This window comes from Meleagris gallopavo, chromosome 1 (assembly GCF_000146605.3).
Source record: "Meleagris gallopavo isolate NT-WF06-2002-E0010 breed Aviagen turkey brand Nicholas breeding stock chromosome 1, Turkey_5.1, whole genome shotgun sequence".
Lineage (NCBI taxonomy): Eukaryota > Metazoa > Chordata > Aves > Galliformes > Phasianidae > Meleagris > Meleagris gallopavo.
The window spans coordinates 102,513,496-102,538,533 of record NC_015011.2 but is presented as its reverse complement, the minus strand read 5'-3'; the positions used below and the strand labels follow the sequence as shown (position 1 = coordinate 102,538,533).

At 39.2% G+C, this 25,038-nt stretch overlaps 1 protein-coding gene across 1 annotated transcript in view; it reads right to left on the bottom strand.

The window, feature by feature from the left end:
- Positions 1 to 50: 50 nt before the first annotated feature.
- The window catches only part of URB1 (URB1 ribosome biogenesis homolog), a 25,922-nt gene continuing 934 nt past the window's right edge, over positions 51 to 25,038 (bottom strand). Inside the window, 23 exon segments of the mRNA XM_019611986.2 lie at positions 51 to 251; positions 1,764 to 1,827; positions 1,923 to 2,033; positions 3,358 to 3,551; positions 4,135 to 4,193; positions 5,427 to 5,604; positions 5,795 to 5,996; positions 7,135 to 7,557; positions 7,560 to 7,986; positions 8,857 to 9,036; positions 9,565 to 9,789; positions 10,344 to 10,540; positions 10,809 to 10,979; positions 12,047 to 12,185; positions 12,836 to 12,952; positions 15,132 to 15,251; positions 16,101 to 16,213; positions 17,788 to 17,910; positions 20,418 to 20,568; positions 21,207 to 21,380; positions 21,792 to 21,929; positions 23,116 to 23,311; positions 24,235 to 24,365. Of these exon segments, the coding sequence (XP_019467531.1) occupies positions 71 to 251; positions 1,764 to 1,827; positions 1,923 to 2,033; positions 3,358 to 3,551; positions 4,135 to 4,193; positions 5,427 to 5,604; positions 5,795 to 5,996; positions 7,135 to 7,557; positions 7,560 to 7,986; positions 8,857 to 9,036; positions 9,565 to 9,789; positions 10,344 to 10,540; positions 10,809 to 10,979; positions 12,047 to 12,185; positions 12,836 to 12,952; positions 15,132 to 15,251; positions 16,101 to 16,213; positions 17,788 to 17,910; positions 20,418 to 20,568; positions 21,207 to 21,380; positions 21,792 to 21,929; positions 23,116 to 23,311; positions 24,235 to 24,365 (4,014 nt within the window). The 3' untranslated portion in view covers positions 51 to 70.

Sequence of the window (25,038 nt, the reverse complement as noted above, 5' to 3'; positions counted from 1 at the left end):
AAAAAAAAAAAAAAGGACTGAAGTGAAAGGCTTTTTATGCATCACAAGAAGGATAATTCAGCAGCCTAAGTCACAGCACCTCTGATGGCAAAAGACGGCGATGCTGAGGGAAAGACAGAACTGTCTTCATCATCTTATCTCGATCGAGCAGACACAGAATCTCCTCCATGCTTGGCTGCTGCCATAGCGACTTCCCTAGACTCTTGCAAGTCTTGTGATGTTCCACAGCAGCTGGACCCCACAGCAAGATTCTTAAACATTGTTAAAAGTAAAGGCATTAGTCAACAGGCTGATAGCACCAAGCAAAAAGTAATTACAGAGGCTATAAATTAGTATTTAAATTTTCCCTTCACTTCTTCTCATTATTCTGTAGGAACTTGAAATTAGAACTCGTTTCCCTGGCAACACCTTTTTCATCCAAAAGCTTCTCAAATGCAGTCTGAGGGTGTCTCATTAACTATTTCCTAACCTGGTAATTCAAGTCAGAGCTTACGTTCTCACAAAAGAGGCTTCTTCTTATAAGCTGTAAATACAGGTAAGAATGATAGCAATTGCATGAAGAGAGTGATCAACATCTAGTCAGTGAAGGTTGTCTCAGCTGCAGTGATATTTCAAACCAGCATCACAGTGCTTCAGTGACACAACATTCTTACACTCCTCTCCTGAGTTCCTCAAACCCCACTTACTGTACTGACACTGATACTGTCATTTACTATGTGGGTACTGCCACCAACATGCCCCTCTGTCAGTGAAGCAAGTGGTGGGATGGCGTTGGGCTCCTTATCAACCCTGTAACACAAGCTGGGATCCTGCTGGGTATTTACTTTTCCTGAATGTGCTCTATATTCACTCAAACTCTTCAGTGCTGAGTAGCCAGTGTCTGGTCGCCAATTCACTTCAGGGTACAGTATGAAATTGTTTCTCCTTTAAAAAGATTATAAATGTTTGGGGTCCTAATTGCCTCCGAGAACAGTCTCTTCCACTTAACATCCTTCCACTGGCAAACACTTTTGGTACAGGCTTATGCAGCATGCAGCTACTGCCAGAGCCCTTGCTTCTGGAAGCCATTTCAATTGCCTTCTAACAAGAACTTTCATTTACTGTCCCACATGAGATAATCTTCACAGACTATGTAGTCTCAGGCAAAGCTCAGGAAGGAAATCAGGCTTCTAATTAAGAGTCCAGTCCCTCTTCAACTGCCTGAGCTGGTACTCTAAGTATCATTTGAGTTGGAAGAGACTTTTAAAGGCCATCTGGTTCAACCCCCCCCTGCCATGAACAAGGACACCCACAGCTCAGAGACCTGTCCAATCTGACCTCTAGCTATATGCACCTTAATACAAGAGGTTACACATCACTTCTTCACTGGCATCTTCCTCCCCTCTACAGCAAATGGCTCTAACAGAACGTCATGCACACAGGGGCAAGAGTACTGAAAAGGGCAAGGGTTATGCTGAGTAGCAAATGATGTATACCAAGAGAACAGGAAGAAATCCTACACTAGAAACTAGCATATTGGCCTTCTAGTGACTGGGGCACTCATTAAACACTGATGCTGCAGATACCCATATACGATCTCTTTGTCCAAAGCCTGGGCAATACGAATTTTACCTTTTATCCATTTTTCCATTTTCATATGAAGAATGTTTTGAAAAAAATCAACATTCACCTCCAAGTTTGACCTTGCTCACTTATTTTTAACTGAGAGAATAAGACCCTGGAAATAGTATAATAGGTCAAATAAAGGAAGGAGGTCAACTTACCTGGAATTTATAAGACTCTGATCATTCTTCTCATATAACTGAAGCAGCAGCAGTATCTTCTGATCTAAAAAAAAATAAAAAATAAAAAGAACTGAAGTCAGTCATCTATGAAGATGAGGAACAGATCTAGTAGAAGCTACCCTTCCCAAGCTAACATACCTACAGCACTCAGCGTAGCCCCATAGGCTCCCAGCAGCACAGCAAGGTGACTGCTCTCACATACCGAAGGGTCAAGTTTCACAATTGTCAGCAGGATATCCACCAATGCCTCTGAAATAAATGCATGCAAGTTTAAATAGTTTCACGACTACATCAAAGGACGATTACGAGACAATTCAAGGCAAAAAAGGAACACGTTTTGAAGAAGTTTAAAAAGCATTTCCAAGGTGAACAAGCAGATGTTATTGTGAAGCAAGCTTCACAATGTGGCATACCTCCCTGCTGAACTTTTCTATGGACATACATTTGTTACCTTGGAAGAAAAAAAAATGAAGTTCCACACTCTACCCTGCCCTGCCATACTTCCATCCTCTCTCGGGAAAGATTAAGGTAACAGGAGTTGCAAGGAGTAAAGACATCTCAACAACCTTCCCAACAACCTTACTAACAACCTTCCCAAGGCACTCCAGAACATGGAAGCTCACGCTCTAGCTGCAGTAACTTATCAAAATGTTTCTATAGCATACACTTAAAGAGCTGTCTTCACTGCAGAGTCATTTAGCAAGCTACAATAACTCTCTGTCCTGATGTACAAAAGTTATTCACCTTTGTTTCCTGACTAGCTGAGAAACAGATGAGTAAGTGATTAGGTCACTCAAAGTCAAATAGGTTATCTGTAGCAGATTCAAAATCTGAATCCAGATCTCTCTGCTCCCAGTACCTGAAAACACACAGGCTATTTCCCCCAGTATCTACAGGAACGTACCAAAACAATACAGATCATAAAGACATGGGTCTAAATGAATGCACTTAAAACACCATACTTCTTAATTACTAAAGTTAGCTCCAAACAATCCATCCTGCTGCTTTGCAGAAATACATTCAGATAGCAACATACATACAAAATCTATTACTTGTTAGGACCCAATCTGTATTATTCATGGAAGGACAGTGCAAACTTTCATGAGGACTATCAAATATGCATGGAGTAAACTAGCATTCGAGGAAGAGTTTGCAAACAACTTAAGATCTTTTGTACTAACCAGTTCTAAAATGACAGCTTCTGTCACGTATCTCTAAAAGAGCCTGCGTGCACTTCCATGATCTTACTAACAACTTCACAGAAACCAAAAGGATCAATTCAAGACTTCAACAAGATTTAAAAAGGAAAAAAAAAACAACAAAACACACGCACAAATCTGCCTTAACAGAGTTTCAGAAAATGTGAGTGTTTAAAACTGGCAACCACAAAATGAATGTGAACACCTGAATCCAATTAGAGGTCGAATTTAAAACTTAATTCTAACATTCTGGAATTGTTTAATAGCTTTGCAAGTATATGTGGGTGGATCGGTTCATGGATGGATAGAATAGAATGGAAGAAAGACAAAATTACTAAATATAGTTAAAGGGAAGGAAGGAGGAGAAAATATACCTCTTGTCTGGATGTTCGTGCCATCTTCTTCTCTTGACCTCAGCATGGCTGACAAAAATAGAGAGTGGTGCGTGACCATCATGTGAAGTTTGGGGAGCTTGACTAATCTCTGACTAAGTGAGGATTCTTCCTTGTATAATAACTGAATAGCAGTGTTCAGGACCTTCAGAAATGCTTCATCTCTGTAGCGATACCTTTGGAAATAAAGATCACAAAACAGTCACGGAATGTCTCTCCCTCAGCCATTCTGCTTTAATTGCTTTTATGCAATAAATATAACTTAATTATCAAAAGGAAAGAGGATTGGACACAGTCACACTTGTAGCTGCAATGAACTTGACAAAGGATGAGAATTTCTCCTACTAACCCATCAGACAGCAGCCCTTCATATTAATGCTTTTACCTCCACAGAAACTATGATTATCCTGAACTACCGACTTCCTTTGATTTCTTTTCTGTAAGTGATTCACATTAACAGTGAAAGATTTATTTTCATACTAATAGTATGTAAGAAATGCCTTAAATGAAAAGGAGCATAAAGAAGCATGAGGCTTTTTTATGGCAGTCAAGAAGCAGGTGGTCCAACTATCCAGTTAGCTGTGCTATTCAGTCTAGCACAAAATCCCAGTGTTCAGACTTCAATGAAAACAGCTCATCCTGAGAAGCAAAGAACACCATCAAATTTAAGTGAGTTGAAGGGAGACAGAATATAACCAGGGTGCAGGACAAGGCCATGTGAACTGAACAGCATCTCTGGTGCATCTCAGAGTTACTTACTTTAGCCCCGTCTTCACAAGGCTGTACCAGTCATCTGGGTCCACTTCTTCAACTAAGCTCTGTGCATGTAGTAAGCAGAAAGAGATGTTTGTTTAGTATATAACATTTCTACAGATCACGACCAGCAATTTCTGTTCCATAGACCCATTAAAAACACACAAGCCAAGCACATGAGACAATTAAAGGACAACAGGAAAGAAAACTCTTAAGACACAATAATCCTACCTCCTGATTCAAATGAAACTGCAAGTATTGTTTTGTGGGTCTGGGAATTGAGGAAGCACATGGGCTGTATGCAATTAAAAAGCCAGCTGGTCACTAAGCATCCAAAAAAACAACCAGAAGCAAAACAAGCAACAACTATCAAAGATAACTCATGAGGCTCCCAGAGTTTGAAAGGATTACAGTGCTGGCAAGTCAAAGTAAGAGGCTGTTACTCAGGTACTAGAAGATCTTCATGTACTTACAGAGTGCTTAACTGCATGTGACAAACGGGTATTACAGCTGGATGAGCTGGCTGTACAGTACTGTTCTTTAATAAAATTTACCTTTCCTATAGTACTATAGACCACAACATAAACAATCAGTTTTCAGAAGGCTCAGAACTGCATATGCCAGCAGTCCTAGCAATGCTAAGTGTTAACCTCATCAGGTCTGTACAATCAAGATTAATGTTATGAGATGGTCTCTCAGTCCTGCAAGACTCCAGTCTGCACAATCAGGTCCTAAGAGAGAACCTCACAAAAAGCCAGCAAGAGATCAAATGCAACCACTGCTTGAAGAGAACTCCAATTTTTTTGTATCCTTTATGGATTTGCTTATCCTACACAAGTAAAAAAAAAAAGCAAAACAGAGAGGGAATGATCCAGCAGGTGTATTTTGTGACCAAATTCAACTGGATTTCTGCCACCTTCTTCTGAGGATGCGGCAGGTGGGTCTTGCCAGAAGCATCTCTATGTTGTCACTTTTGTTTTTGAAGTAATAACATCCATCAGCAAAAACATCCAAACTTTTGATTTTTAAATCTTAAACACCTTGAACACTGGTTTTCAAAAAGCACTGTTGGTAGAAAGCTATCAACAACAACTCAAAACTGTTTTTTATCAAGGAGTGGAAATACAAAATTAACTTTGTAAAAAGCTGTTAAGAGCCCTCAGAAGCCTTAAGTTAATTTTTTTGTTTTATAAGTCCAACTTGCATTTACCCAAGACACAAATACAAAAGCACAATCACACATATCCATACAGTCACAATCTTGGATGCTAGCAACGGACATTAAAAAGAAGTCTCACCAGTAATTCTTCTAGCCTCAGTAGCAGTGGCCTCTCCACATCTTGCTTGCTTTCATCTTTACTGCTGCTGTACATGACAACTAATCCTTTCATGCAGGCTGATAACAGGCTTCTCCTCCAGGAATGCAGCTCTTCGGAGTTTTCAAGCACTCTAGAGATGGCATCTGCTACTGTCCAACTGCAGAAATATGTATTAAAAATGTGACATCAAGTTTTGTGTGTAGCCTAAAGCTGCGCAGCTGCCAAGCTTAAAGCAACAGATTCTCTGAAGATGGCATTACTGCTCATAATATTTCCATTCATGTGTATCTATCACAATGCTTTATGAATCAAACTTTGCCATAGAACAGGGAAACAGAACTGCCTACCTCTCATTATTTCCTGCTTTCTCAAGAGCAGCAGGGAGCTGGTCCATAAGCTTTCGCAGCCCTTTGCTTTGTGAAGATGGCAATAGCTTTGAAAGAACTTGCAACTTCACAGTGACCTCACGCGATGCTTCTGAGTCTTGAAGTACACCAGAGATCTCTTTCCACAGAGCCTTTCTCAGGACAGGTAGAACAGCTGAGACAACTGGAGGGAGAAAGCAGAGGGCATCAGTTTCACCAAAAGTGTTAAGCAACGACTGATGTAATTAGAAAAATTCCAAACCACTTCTCTAATTAAGCCCCAGCTTACTTAGTTTCTAACCATTATGCTACAGTTGCTGCTAAACTGCTACAGAGGAGTGCACTCTGCTCCTTTAACATCATTAGCAAGTATTTAGCAAATGTACCAGAAAACCATTTGCTACGCAAATAATCAGACGTGGAAAAATAATGCAGACATTCAAAAGAGGGACAACTACGTGATAAAAAAAACCTTGTCCTTGATTATGAGGAACAAGGAAATCCTTACCAGTTCTCTGACCATGGACTCAAGGGAATTGCACTCTCACATCAGCAGATAGCTAGCATGTACCTTATAAACCAAGTCAGCTTGCCAGCAGTTTCCTCTTCTAGCGTTCAAGCACAATATCATCAGTTGAATGAGGTGCCAGAAGAAGGCTTAGTTCTTATCCTCTACTGATGAGGTCTTTTCACTATTTGAACTTCCCCTATGCAGAACTAGTTTTCCTCACCAACAGCTACAGTCAGCCAGATTCTGTTGTTATTCACATTTCTATACAATAAGAGAAATTAATCTAATACGATCCTACCAATCTGAATCCTAAGTCAGTTATGTTGGTTGAAAAAATTTTGCCAATTTAATACTGCTGTTGGTTTGGAAAGTTTTGGATTGTATGCCAGTTTAGGAAGGCAGCAAATCAGAGATTTATTTTAGCACAACATTTTCAATTCTTACATCTGTCAAAGCAGATGATTAGATTCCAGAAAACCATATGGCAATGGTGTTCCATTCAGTGTTCTATAGACATCCAAGAAACATTAAGCTAACTAGATAAGCATGAGCATAGATTTTCAAGTATGCTAAGTAGCAAGGGTTTCAGAAGAGAAAAATCAGGCATCAGCCACCACAGAAGTACTTCATAAAGGCTTCAGTCTAACATCCAAGTTTCACCTTTTCTATTGCAAAGATACTTTAAAAAAAGACTCATTAGAAGTTAATAAGAGAACTTTTATGAGCTCTACTTATTGAGCAGAGGATCCAAGATTTTTAGACCAGAGAATTTGGCCTTCTGAATCAAAACAGGGATCAGCTGTGGCTCTACCTGTGGAAGGTCGGGTGAAATCATACTGGTCTCTGCACTGCAAATACACGTTAATGAGCGGAAGAAATCTCTCCATGTTTTTTCTGAGGCATTTCTCAATGGAACAGCTTAGACACCACAGCTCGAACTGCAGCAGGTGAGTCCTACAGTGCTTTATCAGCATGCTTACAATGGCAAGGGAAGTTTCTGACCCCTGGTTAAGGCAGTAAACTTGCACCTCCACACTGACCGCGTGTGCAAATACTGGCTCACTTTGGAGAGCCTGAAGGAAAACTTTTTCCAAATCTTCACTGGCTGATGCTGACATCAATATCCCCAAAGCTTTAATGTGCTCTGTGGACAGCAGTTCTCCTTGTTGGGGCTGTCTTTGGTAGCTGTCTTTGAGGAGCTGCACCAAAATCTGTCCATACAAGCTCAACCGTTTTCCTTTTTAGGGGATTTTTCAGATTTTTGAGTAGTCAAGCTCATCTCAGGAAGTCGCAGCATGGTTAAAGTGATCTCTTTCAACTGAGCTGCAGACATGTATGCATGCAGTTCTTGAAGAGCCTCTAGCTGGTGAGACCTCTTAGGAGAGACCTGGCTTCCTCCTTTTCCAACAGCCCGTAGCTCTTTCAAGACACTTTTTATGATAGCTTCAAAATACTTCAATAACACATGTATATGATTCATGCTCTGCAACATAGGGGCACTTGTTTTCAGCAGCTGGAGCACACCAGAATTGACATGAGCTGACAGAAGCTTCACAGTGACAGGATTTAAACTGTGCTGGGGAAGAGAACGTTGTTCTAAAGCCAGGAACCAACTCTCCAGCGTCGGATGTTTGAAAATCAGCATAAACATATCTTCTAGGGTCTGTAATAAATAGTTGTAACAATATCACTGAATGGATAATTATAGATTGGAAAAAAATTATTTATCTATCTTCTGGAGCATGTTTATTATAATTAGTGAACATGAAATTGGCTATTAACCCATCAGAGGATAAAAAAAATTAACAGGGTACAAACATAGATGTTGACAGAATACTAATAATATGATGTGGAAGACACCAAGCATTTTCCACAACAAAGCACATTTTCAAGGGGAAACTGTATATTCTTGGATTCTTCAATGTAACTCGATTCTAATCCCTAATAATCCACACAACAAATCAAAGGAGGGAAAAAATTCACTCCACTGACTATCTAATGTTGATAACTAGCCTTAACACATGGCTTTGGAAAATAGCCTCTTCAAAGCTGTGCGGTCCTTGTCATGACCTCTCCTCACTATATTCCAACTCAGGGGTGAGACTGTGGATGCTGCAGCTTGTTTGCATCTCCAGCCAGCAGTTTCAAAATTACTGAACTGCATACTCAAAGTGCCTTCTCCCAGCTGCAAACAGCATCTTTCTGCATCAACCTGCTGCCATGTAGCACACTTTAATCCTAAGTGCAATTCCAGAAATCCTCACGACTTCCAAAATAACAGTGCTCACAAAGCCTGATGCTGGCTATTTTCTTTATGCTCTGTCATAATTAACCAATTCCATGCTTTGGTGAATTGCTGATAACATGTCAACAAAATCTGTGCTCAACAATCATTCACTTCTCAGACAAATTCCTTTACTAAGGGCTTCAACAAAAAAAAAACCTTACAGATATTTCCCTGTTCTTTACAATAACTCAGAACAAAGTTCATTACCAGGTAAACTTCTAGCTGGTGTTTCAGGGGATTCTGTACCTTGTCGTTTAAAGACTCCTCTGTAATCAGAGACTCTTCATCCATAAAGAGATCCGATTCAGTCTGATGCTTTTCTTGTTTCTGTCGATTATCCAACTCTATCTGATTTCCCCGGCACAACAAGCTGTTCAGCAGGTCCACAAAGAGGTCAACAAGGTGAGGACCTGCAGTTTTACTAAGCTGTGAAAACACAGACACTTTGAAAATTGAGAAAAGAGGAGGATGGGGACAGAAAGATAATTATCCAACAGTAGCAGAGTAAGTTAGGAACTTCCTGGATTACAACCTTCCTAGGGGAAGGAATTACTCCTCACTGTAGAAATCTGGTTCAAAGAAAAGTCTCAGGGTGCCAAACAAATATTTTTAGATTTTCATCTATGGTGTGACTTTCAATATAACATGTGCCAATGACTTTCACTCTCCAGAAAGGCTTCTTACAGAAACCCATGAGCCAGCTTAAAATCTGGAGTTTATTTGCTCTGCACACAGATCAGTAAGGCAATCCATGCAAAAAAAATGAAAGCCTCCTCAACAATTAGAAGGTTAGGATTTGTTTACAGATTATCTGCAAGTTTGTCTGGCCTCTCAGCCTCAGTGAGAGCTGAAAAAGGTGCAGAACTGGATCCTAAAGGTTTAACAGCCAAGTCTATTGTATTTGTAGCATGAAAATGAAACAAAGCCACAATGTCAACACAACATTGCTCTTACACTGCCAAAGTTCTCCACTGTGGATTTCAGGTACAGCAATACATGCTTCACCCCTAACAAAAGTTGTTCAGATGGGAGCTGGCAAGCCAGGTCTCTCAGTTTTGTCTGGATATCATCTTCCAGTAAGGTACTGCTTCCTCTTGCATAGGCATTCTTTAGCAAAGTTGTAAACACAGTATCCAGGGCCACAGCAGTTTCTTTGCATTTCTCTTTGCGTTTTTTGAACTGTTTAAAAAACAAAAAACACAACAACCATATAAGAGAAAATTAAAGATTAGTATCACCTAAAGTTTCTTTAGCTACCTATACGTGGTATCGTGGACTGACATTCCAGGGACACACCTCTGCAGGCCTGCTGTCAACATCTTGTTAAAGGCTTTTCCATGGGGTACCTGCACATGGTCACTGTTGGATAACAAAAACACAGCATCCCCCAAGCATGGCTGGTCCATGCATTCCAAACCCACACCTGGGTGAATTCCAGACACTGTTATAATGGCTTCTCTGGCCTGCATCACTAACATAGTGCTACACTGTGCCTGGTGAGGAAATTGTAATCTTTGGTGACTGGGTAGGACTCCTGCTCTGACTTCAGCCACAGCAGAAACCTCTCTTATTTTTAGAGAAATGCCCTTAGAAACATTTGTGTCCCTTGATGAGATCAAGGAAGACATAAGCTGAACGTAAATCTACTTTCCGAAGGAAACCTAGCTTTCATACACTGTCAGCTTTTTAGCAACAATGATTCAAGCATTCAAGTGAATTCAGGTATAGCATACCACAGGTTCCTGAGCTTGCTGAGGTATCCAGAGATTATAATACTGGTTAAATTGGTAGAGCTGAGGATACTTAGAAACCTTCAGTGACTGCAGATCTTTATCATAGAGCTGGAACATCAAGCAGAGGGCAAGGGCATCTCTCTGAGAGTGTAGAAGATCAGTGAAAACACCAACGAGATACTCTACGATGTGTGCTCCTAGAAAACCAGAAAATAAAAAAAAAAAAAAAAAGAAACAACTAACTGCTGTTGATAAAATTTGTGTAAGCACACACACTGAGGCAACCTCTCCAGGGTTAGGAGAGAAGGACAGAAGTATCTCACATAGGCTTTAATCCCTCTCTTGAGTGAGGAACACCATGGATGTACCTCCTCCTGCTTGTAATAGTAATAATAAAATGCCCTGTGGAGTTCACTAAGTAAGACTTCCATTCTCCATATAAAAACAAACAAACAAATTTTGTACCTGTTTCATTTTCAGTCTGAAGCAGCAGTTTATTCCTGGCTTCTAATGCAGCAGGGACAACAGCACTGAATGGAAATGTTTGAATAACAGTGTCTTCATTTAAAGTGAACCCAATTTCTTCATCTAAGCCATCACTGCCCTCAACTAGGACATCTACCATATCAAGGACATCTGTTGAGAGCAGAAAAAGTATAAATAAGATTCAGACTAACTAGAAACCAAAGGAGGTAGAATTCAACACTCCAAGAATGAGGCAGTTTCTGAATTCCCAAAGCAGAAAAAGGGATGAAAACACATTTGTCCAGCAAAATAAATAAATAAATAAATAAATAAATAAATAAATAAATAAATAAAAATCACTCTTATAGTGTATTCAGTTTCAGTTTGTCTTTCAACACAGCTAATAGAAGTAAGGAAAAAGGAGAGAAGAGATCATCACCTGTTGCTACCATGATGGCATGACGATCACAGTGACAGGAAACACAAAAGCAGAAAGGAAGCAGCTACCGACTCATCAGAAGAACAGCATGGATAGCCCTTGAAGAGCTTCTCAGTTTTGTATAGATACAGTACCTTGGTCAAGAAAAGCTCAAAAGACAGCTTTAAAATTTGAAGAATAGTATTACAGTGCACTCTGAGACTGGTAGTAAGTCTCTGTAATGCAGCCAACTCAAGGCATCATATCAACCTAGTGCTGATGGCTGAATGACCTCAATTATCTTATATTTATGTACTGCAAATTCCTACATACAGACTGTTACAGCAGAATAGCTAGCACATGACAAGTCTTCTAGTGTCCATCTGTGGAATTTTCACTGTGCCAGCAATAGGACTGTGACTGGTCCCAGAAAGCAGGAGCAGCAAAATTCCAGCTGTGAGCTTGTTAGTAAGGTTCCCTGCACAGCGCAAGCCCTTAACTCATGGATGAACGGAGACGAGCAGCCCCATGGGAAGAGATATTAATACACTCAGAAAATGCTGGTGCAAGATCCTGATGCGAGACCTTAAATACTGCTGAAACAGCTTAACTGCATCAGAAATTATTTCTTTGGGCAAAGAGGTAACTTTGTAATTCAAAGTTCTGCTTTTGATACTAGCCACACCTGGAAGGCTGAATCCTGAAGATTATTACTTATGCAGGACTTCTACAGTTATCAGTCTTTAGTTAGCCTGATTAAGGCTAGAAGATCTAGACCAACATCTTGGAGTACTCTGTAATTGAAAGAGTTACCACATACCATCAATGTGAGAGATGGGGATGCTGACATTATCGGAGTCCTGTTTAAACATGTTAACTTGGAGCATACTCGCCTCCTGAACAAGGTCTGCTGCTTTATCTGTATATGGATAGGGATTTGTCACCAGTTTCAGCAAGATCTGTTAATAAAGAGAGAGAAACACAAGCACACAGGCTTAGTCCACAAAAATGAAGTCTTGTTAAGAAAAACTATGGGTTAAAAGTGCTTGAAAGGTCAACTGCCATGTGCTTCTGCAGGCATCTGCCTGTGATTATCACTGTACGTGGGACACTGTGCCTGATGGAAAAGAAATACCCGTTTCAATTTTGCAATTGAAGTACCACAGTCTGAGTCCCTGGGGAAATTGTAATGAAAAGGAAGCTCTGGGCATTTAACATCCTGAAAAGTAAACAGGAAACATCAACTTTTGTTTTTGTAAAATTGTAAAAGATTACAATTTACTTAGGTCTGATAATTTTGACAGATAGCATTTACACAGAAAAGAACAGATAAGAGTTATTCCCCCCCAGTCATTGTTGATACTCTCCTATCAGCAATGCTGTAATAACAACTTATTTTTCTCAGTTTAACTTTCCTCCAAACCTTTTCAGTCTCCTCCCACCTAAAACAACAAATATGCCAGCTCTGTATAAGGAATCAAAACCACTGCCTTTCTCAGAATCCATACACCAGTCTCTGAGAGATTTCTCAGCAACAGCAAGAGAATAATTAGTTTCCATTAATGCTATTCTCAGCATTGTTTATCCAGCTAATTTGAACAGTTGTTACCCTTTCCAAAAATTGAATCACTGCTTCCTTTTTGTCTTCTTTTGTATTATCTAAGTGTTCCAGCCAAATTGAAAGTTCCTTCCATGTGTACTCAAACACTCCGCTGTCATGTAAAACCTGTCCAGAAAAGCAGAGGGGAGTAGAAAAAAAATAAACGAATAAATACAGATCCTTTTGTATAGCAACTTCATGTTTTCTTCACACACAAAACCAACTAAGGTCAAGGTTTTCTGGACACAGAGCATTCGTTGCCTCCACCTTAGTAAATCTTGTTCTTGCTATTTCAGGAGAGTCAGCTAAGGGGGTTGTACTTCCCCAAGGCCACGCAGTGGCATTACAGCGAGTTAAAAATAAAAATTAAAAAAAAAAAAAAAAAAAAAAAAGGACTGACTCATAAAAACAGCCTGTTGAGAATGGCTTGAAAACTACTGATGTAATTAAATGAAAAATCACTGTTAAATTAAACCAAAATCAGCCTACATATGCTTCAAAGAGTTGCACAGATACAAAAATAGAAGGAAAATGAACTGCAGGCCAGGCCCACTTTTACACATAAGAATAAACATAGTCATAGGTGGGATGGATGGGGAAGTAAACAATTTTCCACAACATCAACAGTTAGAAAATTTTTGCTCACTTTTATCGTATCTAATTGAGGCCCTTACCTGAGACACTTAAATTAGAAACTCAGTGACCCTACATTTCCTCTGAGAGAAAGGAAAGAGGAGGAATGGATGTCCAAAGAACAACCCAGATGGCAGACCATTTGAACGGTGCAATGGTGACACTGCCTGTCCCCCAACCTCAGCAACAGATGAAACCTTGGCCACTTTCCTAACCCCAGCACCTACACTTGAATGCCTCAACTTATGTGGGATGAATTCATGCCTTTGTTCCTCTCCTTACTCAAAACACAAAGAAAGCTATCAGAGCTCATTTGCTCAATATTTACTCTGTGTATGATAACACTACTGCTTACTTGAAACTGTCAGGATAATTCATTTAATGAAGAAAAAAAGGTCCATCTTTAAATAATTCACTATTTTTGGCAGTGTCTCAAAATAGAAATACACTTGCAGCTTTCATGGAAACAGGCAGGAACAGAACGTGAAATCCAAAAATATGCCTTCTGATTGTAGGGCACAGTGTTGAAAAATAAGCAAAACACACTCATTAGCATCTATTTTTAGCAGTCTTTCTGCTGATATAACTGCCCTAACTTCACTGCTTCTGTCTTCTCTTCAGAGAAAATGAAATGGACTGAAAATAAAAGAGGAAAAAAGAATGAGTCAGGCAACCCACGTCTCCACTTGGCAGAAGAACCCAAATACACTAGAAAAACTGCACTGGGTAGATTTTGATTGAGATATTCATTACTGTGAGACAAAGTTAACCTGCCTTTAATCCCATGCAGCATTCAAGGACAACTATAAACCTAATTCAACCAGCGTAACTTTAGGTTAGCGGACTGGACATAACATTTGCACCTTCAGATTGAAGTTAGATGCCAAATTTAAATGCCAAAGTTGTCTACACAAACTTGTATGCCGCTAGAGCTATGGGATACTGCACAAGGAGCCCTAGTCAGAGCCTAGAACACTTCTATGTCTGTCCTTGGAGGTAAAGGAGGGTGTCATGTTAGATTTATTTTTAACGTAGGCTTGTCTCTATTTAGATAACTAAAAGATGTTCAGTTTAAAAAATATGCTGAAAACAGCTCCTGCTGCCTTGTTGAGATTTGTAGTTGAGGAGCATTTCTGAGAAGTCAGATCCTTCTTAAATGCACCAAAGTAGATTTTAATTCAAATTAAGACAAAAGCATTCCTTGAATCAGAGCTTCTGCCTAAATGCAACACAGGTGATTTTCCAAGGACAGGGTGAACTAGCTATGTATAAGGATTTAGGAAGAAGGACAAAGTATAGATTAAATAAAATCAGGATAAAAAGAACAAAACTGCTCTTTGTTTGATCAAGTGACCATTGCAGATACAAACTATATCATTTCATCAAAGCAGAACATTTAATAGAGCCTAGGTGGTGAGGAAACATTGAAGACATTTTTCCTACTATTTTATCAATTGTTGTGAATTCAGTTGATAGCATTTATTCCCACCAAGTATTTAGCTAACAGGTAGTAAGCTTACGGCAATTTCCAAGAACAGTCACAGAAAGCAGAAAGAAGTCTCTATTAGCCAGAGAAGTATAATGAAGGTTTAAGAAAGGGTTTTTTGGAATCCTGAAATTTCAGACCAATGGAATACAGTAAACATCTTGATATTTCAGATCAAACACTTACCTTGATGATCAGTTTTTTCGTTGAAATTTTCAGATAAGAATGGTTACTTGTAACAAACATTTTCATCAGTAAATAAAATACTGATTTTTCACTAGCTATCTTCTCTGTGTCAGAGACATCCTAAAAGAGAAAAAATTAAAACTCCTCAGCAACGCTGTACCAAATTACATTGCACTGAAGCAGACATGTAGAAAAAGTATATCATTTTACAGACATACCCAAAAATACCAAGGCCAGAAATTAATGGGATGACTGCATTCAATGAACAAAAAGATAGCTATGATGGGTTTTTCTGGTAAACCAAAATACTAGAATGCCAAAGCCAGAAGAAAATACTTCAGCTTTTTGATTGTTTCTAGAAATTTTCACTGCTTGTTCTTCACTCTCCTTGCTTCTCCTTTATGACCAATTGGATAAGGACAGAAAATCTCTAACAAGGCAGGATTGCAGTCACAATATTCAACGGTTCCTCTGCTTCCTCTCAAAGCTAGGCTCTTTCCTTTCTCCAGACATCTAAAGCAGGCTCTCCCAAGCTCTTCAATTTTACAGGTCTACAGTAAAGAACAGGGGCCCTGAAATTTCTATTAATTACAGAGAAAGGGGACAGCTTTATTCAATGTCAGAATCATCACTGGGAATAAGAGGAATGTCTCCCCACAGCGGTTCATTTCCTTGATCTGAATTCTCAGGCTTTCTTAACAAGTAGAAACAAGAAAATTCTCTCTCTTGCTTTCAACAAGAGCTGAAGAAACCCTGTTCAGTCCTCCTTATGAAGACAAGTTACTGTAATTGCATAAAAATGTTTCAGCTCAGAAAAAAATCTTTAGTAACGCTCATACTAATTGTAATCGCTACCTGTTTAAAAGCATCACCATCTAAGAACTGGACTGGGACTAATTTAAAAGCAAGCAGTGATAGAATTGATGACAATGGGCTAACAAGTGCATAAAACCCTTTAAAGTTTCTTACCTGTACTCTGAACCAGGCAAATTTATTTGCAGGAAGCTCCAAAGCTACTTTCAGTACATGATACTGCAGAACATGGGGGACCTCCTCTCGGAGGCCCTGCTCGGTGACAATACCTGAGGTTTGAAGGCAACATAATTAACTTTACCTCTGAGTATCTTACCGAGATCATCAGGAACAGTCATCATCTAGGGCTTCAAAAACATCACTGCAATAAGCAGGCAATTTAAAAATTTCCAGATGATGAGACCTACGCACACACGCAAACACAAAATGTCCGGCCTATCTAAAGCTGAAACCCAGCAGGGATTGCCTGCCTCCTTCTATCTCCAGCACAATCTATTGCTGTTGCATGGAAACACATAATCTCTTCTACCAGTCTCAGCTGCTCTAAAAAGTCTGTGACCTATAGGACATCAAGACAACGGATGAATTAGAGATCAAAATACAGCATTTAATTAAGATTTGTTATTGACTTACGTTGTTTATTACAGGTCACAGAACCCTACATTCATGTCTCTTCCTACGCTTCTTTAGTCACTGCTCACAAAGACCACAACAGCATAGCCTCAGAACTATTCACCTTAAAGGTCAGAAAGTCATGCAGAGACCCCTGCAGCATGCTCCAAAAGCTGACCTGCCCGCACTTAAACTGCACTCTGAGATCAGCTGTACAAAGCTTTGGTGTCAGTGTGCTTTTCATCATCTGTATTGCATCTTCGTGGTCCACATTAGAAAGAGACAATCGATTTTAAAAGCCAGCACCACAGAATCTAACCAACAGCAAGACAAATAGAATGGTATGAGCTCTTTAAATCACATACTACAAAGTAGAAAACCATGCTGCCTTTGGAATGTATGTTTCAACCAGGGTGAGGGGAAGAAACAATAGAACTCTTAGGCTGGAACCCAAGGGAGGAAAGTTTCAAGGGAGGGAAGTTTAATGATTAATTTACACCACTGACTACTTTATCCTCTTTCATCAAAATGAATATCCAAGCTCCCTTCTGAGAATGATGGCTTATTTTACAGCTTTATGATTTTATTATGTAACAAAACATACCATCAAAGAAATATCTGCCTCATAAAAATGTGTTCTGCATTTTGCCCACTTCAAAAAAATAAATAAATAAAAATAAAAATCAGACCAGATCAAGAAATAATGGAACAAAAAGAATACGTGATGTGGTATGACAGTTCATTTGAGGGGATGTTGTTTTGTTGTTTACTTAAATTCTTTTTCTTCTAACAGACTTTAATTATAGCTTTTAGGTAACTCCCATTCTTATACATTCCAGAACTTGAACAATTGTTTTAGCTTGGTGGCCTATTAGCTTTGCTGGCCCACAGACAGCAACAATGCCCAAACAACAATTTGCTCTTTTCTCCAGTCTCAGTTTTAAATGGCTACATTTATTGTACCATAAAGCAGGACTCGAAGATTTTGCACACAGCCCTTGTGCAAATCCCTTAAATACACAAACACACACAAAGAACACTGTAGTGCAATCTACTACTAAAAACAACTGAAAATAGCAGAAACAATGAGGGTCAATGCAATGAAGAAATTGAAATGAGTTTCTCATGAAAAACTTTCTCCTTCTGCCCACAAAGTAAATATTCCCTTCTGCTGTAGACTTTACAAGTAGCCAGAGAAAGCAACAAAGCAAAAGAAATACACACCACCTACCTTTCAGCAGCTTGCTAAAATCAAAGTTGCTCCGTGCTACCAAGTGGGGCACAACCTTCTGATAAAGACAGATGACCTGAAGCAATGCAGCTTTCAGAAACAGCGTCTCAGCATCATCTGAACCTAAACCAAGTGTTGTGACAATAATTAGTTTCTCCTTCCTTCACATCAAGAAAGCACAGCGTAGCACCTACATTATCCACTATGGCAATTAGTAATTGTTTACTAATTGTAAATATCATTACTGATTATGCTAATTACTATTTCCAATAGATGTGCCTACAAACTGATCAGTTACCTTCTTACTAACAAGAAACAAAAAAAGTCCAAAACTCTACTCATTATGGAATCCTATTTCTTTTCCCAGTATTCCTGTTTGAATGTCTTTTAAATTAAATCTGCTTATTCAGTGCTCATTTTTAAGTAGATTCTGAAATGCTTACACATTTGACAGCCTCACCATTTTAATAATGTCTACAAGAACCCAGTCAGTGCCACTACTGATCATTTGAAAGTGAAAAACAGGAAGAAAAAAAGCGAGGGGAGGGATGGTCCAGCTGCTGTTTTGGGGGACACTATTTTTACATAATGTCAAGGTTTAAGTGAGGTAGGGTACAAGCCATACACTAATTTATTAGTTCAATTAGAGGTTTCTTCCTCTTCTTTCCCTCTTTCAAAATAATGCTTTCTCAAAGTGTCCTCTCAACAAAAGGACGACAGCAAATACTTTTATGAAAGAAAGACCAAACCCTACTAAGGCAGCCATTTACATCTTGAGAGAAGTTATTTCAGTAGTTAAGTATTCTTTTAGTTCATAATGCAAGGATGCATAAAAGCTATTTGCTATCCAGTCACTAATGAAAGGAAGCAAAATAAATGAAGGGTAGCCACATTTCTTAAAACAATTATTTTTCCTGCTAACTGGCTCTCCCTCAGGGAGTCACGAAGAACTGGACGGATGCCATGCCTAAATGTTGTCACTGTTTGCCCAAGTCTCAACATTCAGAAAAAGTTGCCATAGTGCAAATAAAGCTGCAAATGGTAAGCTGAGGATATTATCATTCTAGCAGGAAGAGAAACTAAAGCTACATTTCTTTAAAAAATGGTTGCTCCACAGTTTTAGCAGGCACTCTACCAGTAAGTAGACTTCCAGTGTCAGCACTGAGGAATAATTTACTGCCAAAATCACAGACAGAAGGACAGACTCTGAAGAATTCTCCGCTACAGAAAGTCTCAGTGTGGAATATGCCCTGTCAAGAGCACAAAGCTGTCTGTAGATTTATTTTCAGTCTTAGTAAACCACTGTAGGCTGCTAGCCAAGCTACAGAAGATGAAAAAAAATTCAGTTTCCTGGAATGGGATTATGAAGTCCTTTAGTAAGTCCTTTAGTCAGGACAATGTTTTGTGAGAATAAAACTGAAGCCTCCAACTCCAGCACTCTGTCCCTCTTCTGGCACTTAGTATTTCCACTCCTCTGCTACACCAACGCAAGCACTTGTACAGCCACAGTAACCAACTGCTCCACAAAGACATTCTCATGGCTAGATAACGTGGCTAAACTGAAATCACTCAAAGTTATTTTTCCAAGCAGAACAGTTTCCCTGCCTGTTTTACTGTGTCACAGCAAAGCACAGGAGGTTTAAGAAAAGGAAGATTCTGTTCAATATGGCAAGTTACGAAGTCCTGCATCTGGAGAAGAACAACCCCAAGTCCCAGGATGATACTGATAGCCACCCAGCTGGAAAGAAGCTTTCCAGAAAAGGACCTGTGGGTACTGCTGGTAGGCACTGGCTCAAAATGGGTCAGTACTATGTCTTTGCCACAAAGAAGGCATACGTTAGGCAAAGTGTTGCCAGCAGGTTGAGGAACTCCTTGTCTGTTCAGAACTGGTGAGGCTACACCTGGAGTGCTTTGGCTACTTCTGAGCTCCCCAAGGCAAAACAGATATGGAGCTACTCAAAACAGGCCAAGAAAGAGCCACAAAATGAACACCTCTCTCATAAAGAAAGGCTGACGGAGCTAGGTCTGTTTTGGCTAGTGAAGAGAAGTATTGTCTCAGGGTACTCTCATCAATGTATATAAATACCTGAAGAGAGGATGCAAAAACAGATGAAGCCAGGCTCTTTTCAGTGGTGCTAAGTGGCAGGGCAAGACACAAAGGATGCAAACTGAAACAGAGCAGGCTATCTGAACCTCAGGAAACAATCTTTCCATGAGGGTGACAGAGCACCAGCAAGGGATGCCCAGTGGTTGTCGAGTCTCCTCCTTGCAGATCTTTAAAAGCTGCCTGCACGTGGGCCTGGGCACCCTGCTCTGGGTGCTCCTGCTCGAGCAGGGGGGTTAGACCAGATAACCTCCAGAGGTCTCCCTAAATCTCAGCCTTTCTGTGATGCTGCAGCAGCAGGGAGACATACTGCTTAGCTTCTTAATAACAATGCCAGCCTTAACATCAGACTGTGTTCTGGGCAACTCTAACAACAGTCAGAATTAAACTGCCTGAAGAACCAGCCAAAGTAAAGCTGAGTAGTAAATGCACAGGACTTTGATGAAGTTGACCATCTTAAATTAGAGGAGGATTTCACAATAACCACGCACGTGTAAGATGTGATGACTTCACCTGTTTTGCCTACCATGTTGTTCAGCAACTTCTGCCGTCTCAGTCATTTCCTCTACAGCGGACACAGCAGTTTCATTCTTTTCCTCTTGTCCATCTTGGTTTTCCTTCCCTTGCTTCAGAAGAGACTGCCAAACAGCTACTATGTTGTTCATGTCTGGTAAAAGCTAGAAGCAAAAGGAGTAAATTGCATTAGCTCGCCTGTATGAGTCAAAGCCACTCCAATGCAAACACTCAAAACCAATCAACGTGACAATTCGCCGCTCTTCGTAAGTCGCAAACTGGCTGATCAACTATGCAATACAAAAAAAAGATCTGAAACCAAGTAGTCCACTTTCAAATCTACAGAACCTAAGTATATGAGAGAACGTTTTATTGAAAAAGGTTCCTGTAAAAAATTTAGGTTTGTTCTTTCTACCTGATAGTCTATTATCAACCCAAATGCTACCTTGTCTAGTAACTTCTAATTCTGAATGAGCAGCACTGGTTTCAGTTTACTCAAACCAGGGGAATTTGATTCCTGAGTCCAATTGCTCTTGGAACATGTTTGCTGCACAATAACTGCCAATGTTGCATATGTTTGACAATAAAAGGTTATTCATATTTCCATCAGCCAGCTTTGTTAGAAAATGTAGTCCACTATGGCATCAGTTATTAAGACCTTTCAAAGCACAGCTTCCTCCCCTGCTGAAAGATACTATCTCCTCATTCCCAAGCCATAACCACTTAGGGAGAAAGTGCACAGGAGTAGTTACTTGCCACACAATGACTCATATTAGACTTCAATCGTCTTTCCACTTTGTACCTTGCTGATGGCTTCTCTGTACAGCTGTACAAATTCCTGCATCACTGAGAGTGAGTAGATTTCTGACTTTTGCCAAGTCTCTTCATTTAAGCAGTATTCAATATTCTTCAAGGCTCTTTTCAGGACACTTGACACGAGTGATAGTATGCTGTGCTTCACTGCTTTGCTGGGTAACTAAAAGTGCAAAATTGCATTAATGACTGCATTAATGACACTTCAGTGCTTTCTCTTATTGCTCTGAATATGCTCTGTACTCTGAATATATGTAAACAGTTGCTAACAAATGAATTACTTTTTAAATTTCACATTGCAGAAGAGAACCACAGGTTTTCAGATTCCCAGCCCAAACTGTTAATAAGCATTGGAAAAACTGGTGCTTGCAAATATCTACTGGAAATACCTACTGGATACCTACTACCAACAGGTTTTAACCAATGTTCTCATGCTTCCCCACACCAGCTTTATGCTGGAATGGACAATATAAAACACATAACCAACTTAAGAAACTTCTTGGGTGATCACAAACTTTAACAAAATAGCATTAACTAGGACAGAAAAAACACACTAAAAATAAACTGCTCTTACATTTAGCCCTTGGGTGAACATCGTTTTATTGCACACTGCAGGGACTGTTGTTACCATCACCATAGAAAGCAACCTTGGAAGAGGAATAAACTCTGAAGTCTTAAAAGAATTGGAAATCTCTGGCTGAGCCTCATAGATCTGAAATAAAAATGACAATTTAATCAAAATTGACAGTCAGGGAGTTAACAGCTTCTTCTGAGGAACAATTTACAAAAGAGTTTTAACTTTTCAAAAGCAATGACAGCACTAAATGTCAAATTTTACACAAGAACACTAAGGAGCATCCCCCAGACTCCTATTCAACTAAATGAAACATCTGTATATAACTTGCCACCCTGCTAAAAGCCACTGCTTTTGCTGATTCTAAGCTAAAGCACAGAGACCAAGGAAGACTTACAACGACAAAAGGTTTTTCTAGTTGAGCTTCTGAAATGCCATATCTTAAAAACTGTATAATCAACATAATGTTTCCTACAGCATCTTACACCAATTCCTTCTTTCCTGGTTTAGCTAAATGTTTATACAGCTTCCTTCTCTGAGAATGGCTTTTTAGCAAGTGACCTTCCAACTCTGTCTACACTCGTTAAAACAACTGAGGCTCTCAATCATTTCATTTTCCTCAGCACCCATAGAAAATAGAATGCATTTCCCCTTCTCTGTTTACTAACTTCAAAATTTAACAGCACCCTGTTGCTTCTTCCCTAACATACCCACAGTAATTGATGGTGTTATTTCAGAGCAATTAAGTCCTTTCTGCTTAAGTCACTTAAAACTTCTTCACTGCTGTTTTAAAACCATTATTTATGAAATTCTGTGTCTGTCTGCCTTTTTAGTGATTTTAATAAACCCTCTTAAAATGCTGTCATTTATAGCTGTGAACATAATTCATCTTCAGATATGTGAGTTCCTTCCAATACAGAACATCCGCCTGTATAACAAAGAACTCCACTCCCTCATCTCCAATTTATTTCCCCACTCATTTCAATGAAATCTTATTACTCCTCACTAAGAAGATTTTTTTCTAAGTTCAAAAATTAAGTTTGCATCTAACATGACTACACACAAGCTGATTGGATCCTGTACTGCAGCAGCACCCAAACTGTAAATAAAGTTTACACAACAGTGGCAGAACATGTAAGGCATTATAATCTCCTTCTGTAACAGCAACAAAGGCAAGTTTCCCAATCAAAGATCCTTTGCTTTTCTCTAGTTTAGGAATATACCAGAACTATTTCAATTTTTGGAGATGGAAAAAAAGAAAAAAAAAAAGAATATTGGAATTGCATTTCTGTGTAGAAACAGTGTGCATGATTCATACTTCTACCTTTTTGAGTAACTTCATATTGTCCGTCCAAGTTGACTTCACTCTAGGAACAAAGGAATACTGGGTCTCCTTGAAGTATCTATTCAATAGATCTGGACATACTTTAAGAATATTCACCACGAGATCAGCAACCATTTCATCCTCTGTTGCAGTTTTTAAACCAAGCAGAAAGCGCAGAAGCACTATATTTCCTCCCCTATTGAAGAAAAAAAAAAAAAAAGCTTTAAGGAAAAGAAATCCCTACTTGAATACCTCACATGTGTTTCTAACTTTGCAGCTCCTCATTAATACTGCAATGCAAAAAGTTACACTTCTTCTGCCACTGGGGAAAATCCAAGGCAAGACACCTGAAACTATTAACATAATTTCTGAGTTTATACTGAGAAAATTAAGAACTGAATTTACCTCCAATTTACTTTTTTGCCTCATCAACAGTTACTACTTCTAATTAAAATCACAATGTTTCAGGATACTCTAATCAAACTTCACAAAGCTGAGGATACAGAATTACAGTTTAATATCAAATCTGGAAGCATTACACAGTCTTTCAGTCCTACCTGCCCACACCCCAGCAACCCCTCTTTTTTTTCCTTCTTTAAGGTAAAGAAATGTTTCCAGATGTGTTGGTGTTGCAGACCAAATTCTGGCATCACTGAAATCAAGAGTGACATTTTGCCAAAATTTGAGATAAACGACATCCCATTCTACCAGGATTAAATTATTTTTTTTTTTTTACCATCATCTGGTATACACCACAGCTCTGGTATTTTTATTCTCACATCCAAAATCACATCTTACAGTAACAGACTAGGTATGTAGTTATTTATGGAAATGGCTAAGAGTAACAGCAGCACTACCTCCAAGTCCCTATGAATACAGCAGAGCACTCTCTAGTAGGTAGAGGTATAAGGGAATCCAACAGTTTGATTTTGGGAAGTTAAAAACAAAACAAACAAAGCAGCAATGACTTTCTCTCTTCTGCCATAAGTTACTGAGACAGAAGCAGAGTTCAGCAATGCTAACTTGCAAAGGCCTGGAAAGGCAGACAAGATAACTAGTGAGACCTGTCTTGCTGTAGCACGAAGTACACACAGGGTTTTCAACTCACTGGTGACCTACCTGCCAGAAGTTCCAAGACTTGGATCATAGAAAGTAATGCCATGTTTTAGAGAGCAGCAGAGGTCCATTAAGAAATTATGAACGAGTTCTCGCACCATCGCCTTTCCTACCTCTTCAGAACCTTGAGTTACCTGTAAGAATCAAAAGGGAGTTAAAAATGACATGATTTTTAGTAAAGAAGAAAATTTTACAGCAATTTCTCTCTTTCCTAAGTTTTACGGAGCTCCTTTCATATAGAAATACCAAAAGAAAGTTTGGTTTGGATTCACATTAAGAAGTTTCAGTTTCTGTATTAAACATGTTAAATATTAAGCTATTTTATTTTCAAGGAAAGAGAACACCCTAAACTTATATGTATATGTGCTATGTGCAGGGCATTCCTGACCTACGACTTTCTGTTCAGAAGCCAGACAAAATAGACAGAAAAGTGAAGCTAAAGAAAAGTAGCAATACATGATTTATGTAAACTGGGGTGAGGCTATCCTGGGATTCTGGAGAAACTAAAATTTAATCTGAAAGAACAAACTTTCAGGCTGATGGTGCAGCTTCTGTCTGAAGAAGTTCCAAAAGGCTAAAACAAAAGACACCTTGGCCTTCAGCATAAAGCGTGTGAAAAAAGCAAGCATGTGTTCTTTGGGCAAATTTGGCAGAAGATGGAACAGTTCTAATATAGGACAAGAAAGACCGGTAACTAACACTACACTGAACTTGTCAATATTACAGGGAAAAGAGGTGGGGTATGAATGTACAATCATCATACAAAAATGGAAGAATTTATCAATATCCATATCACAAAGAGATGGG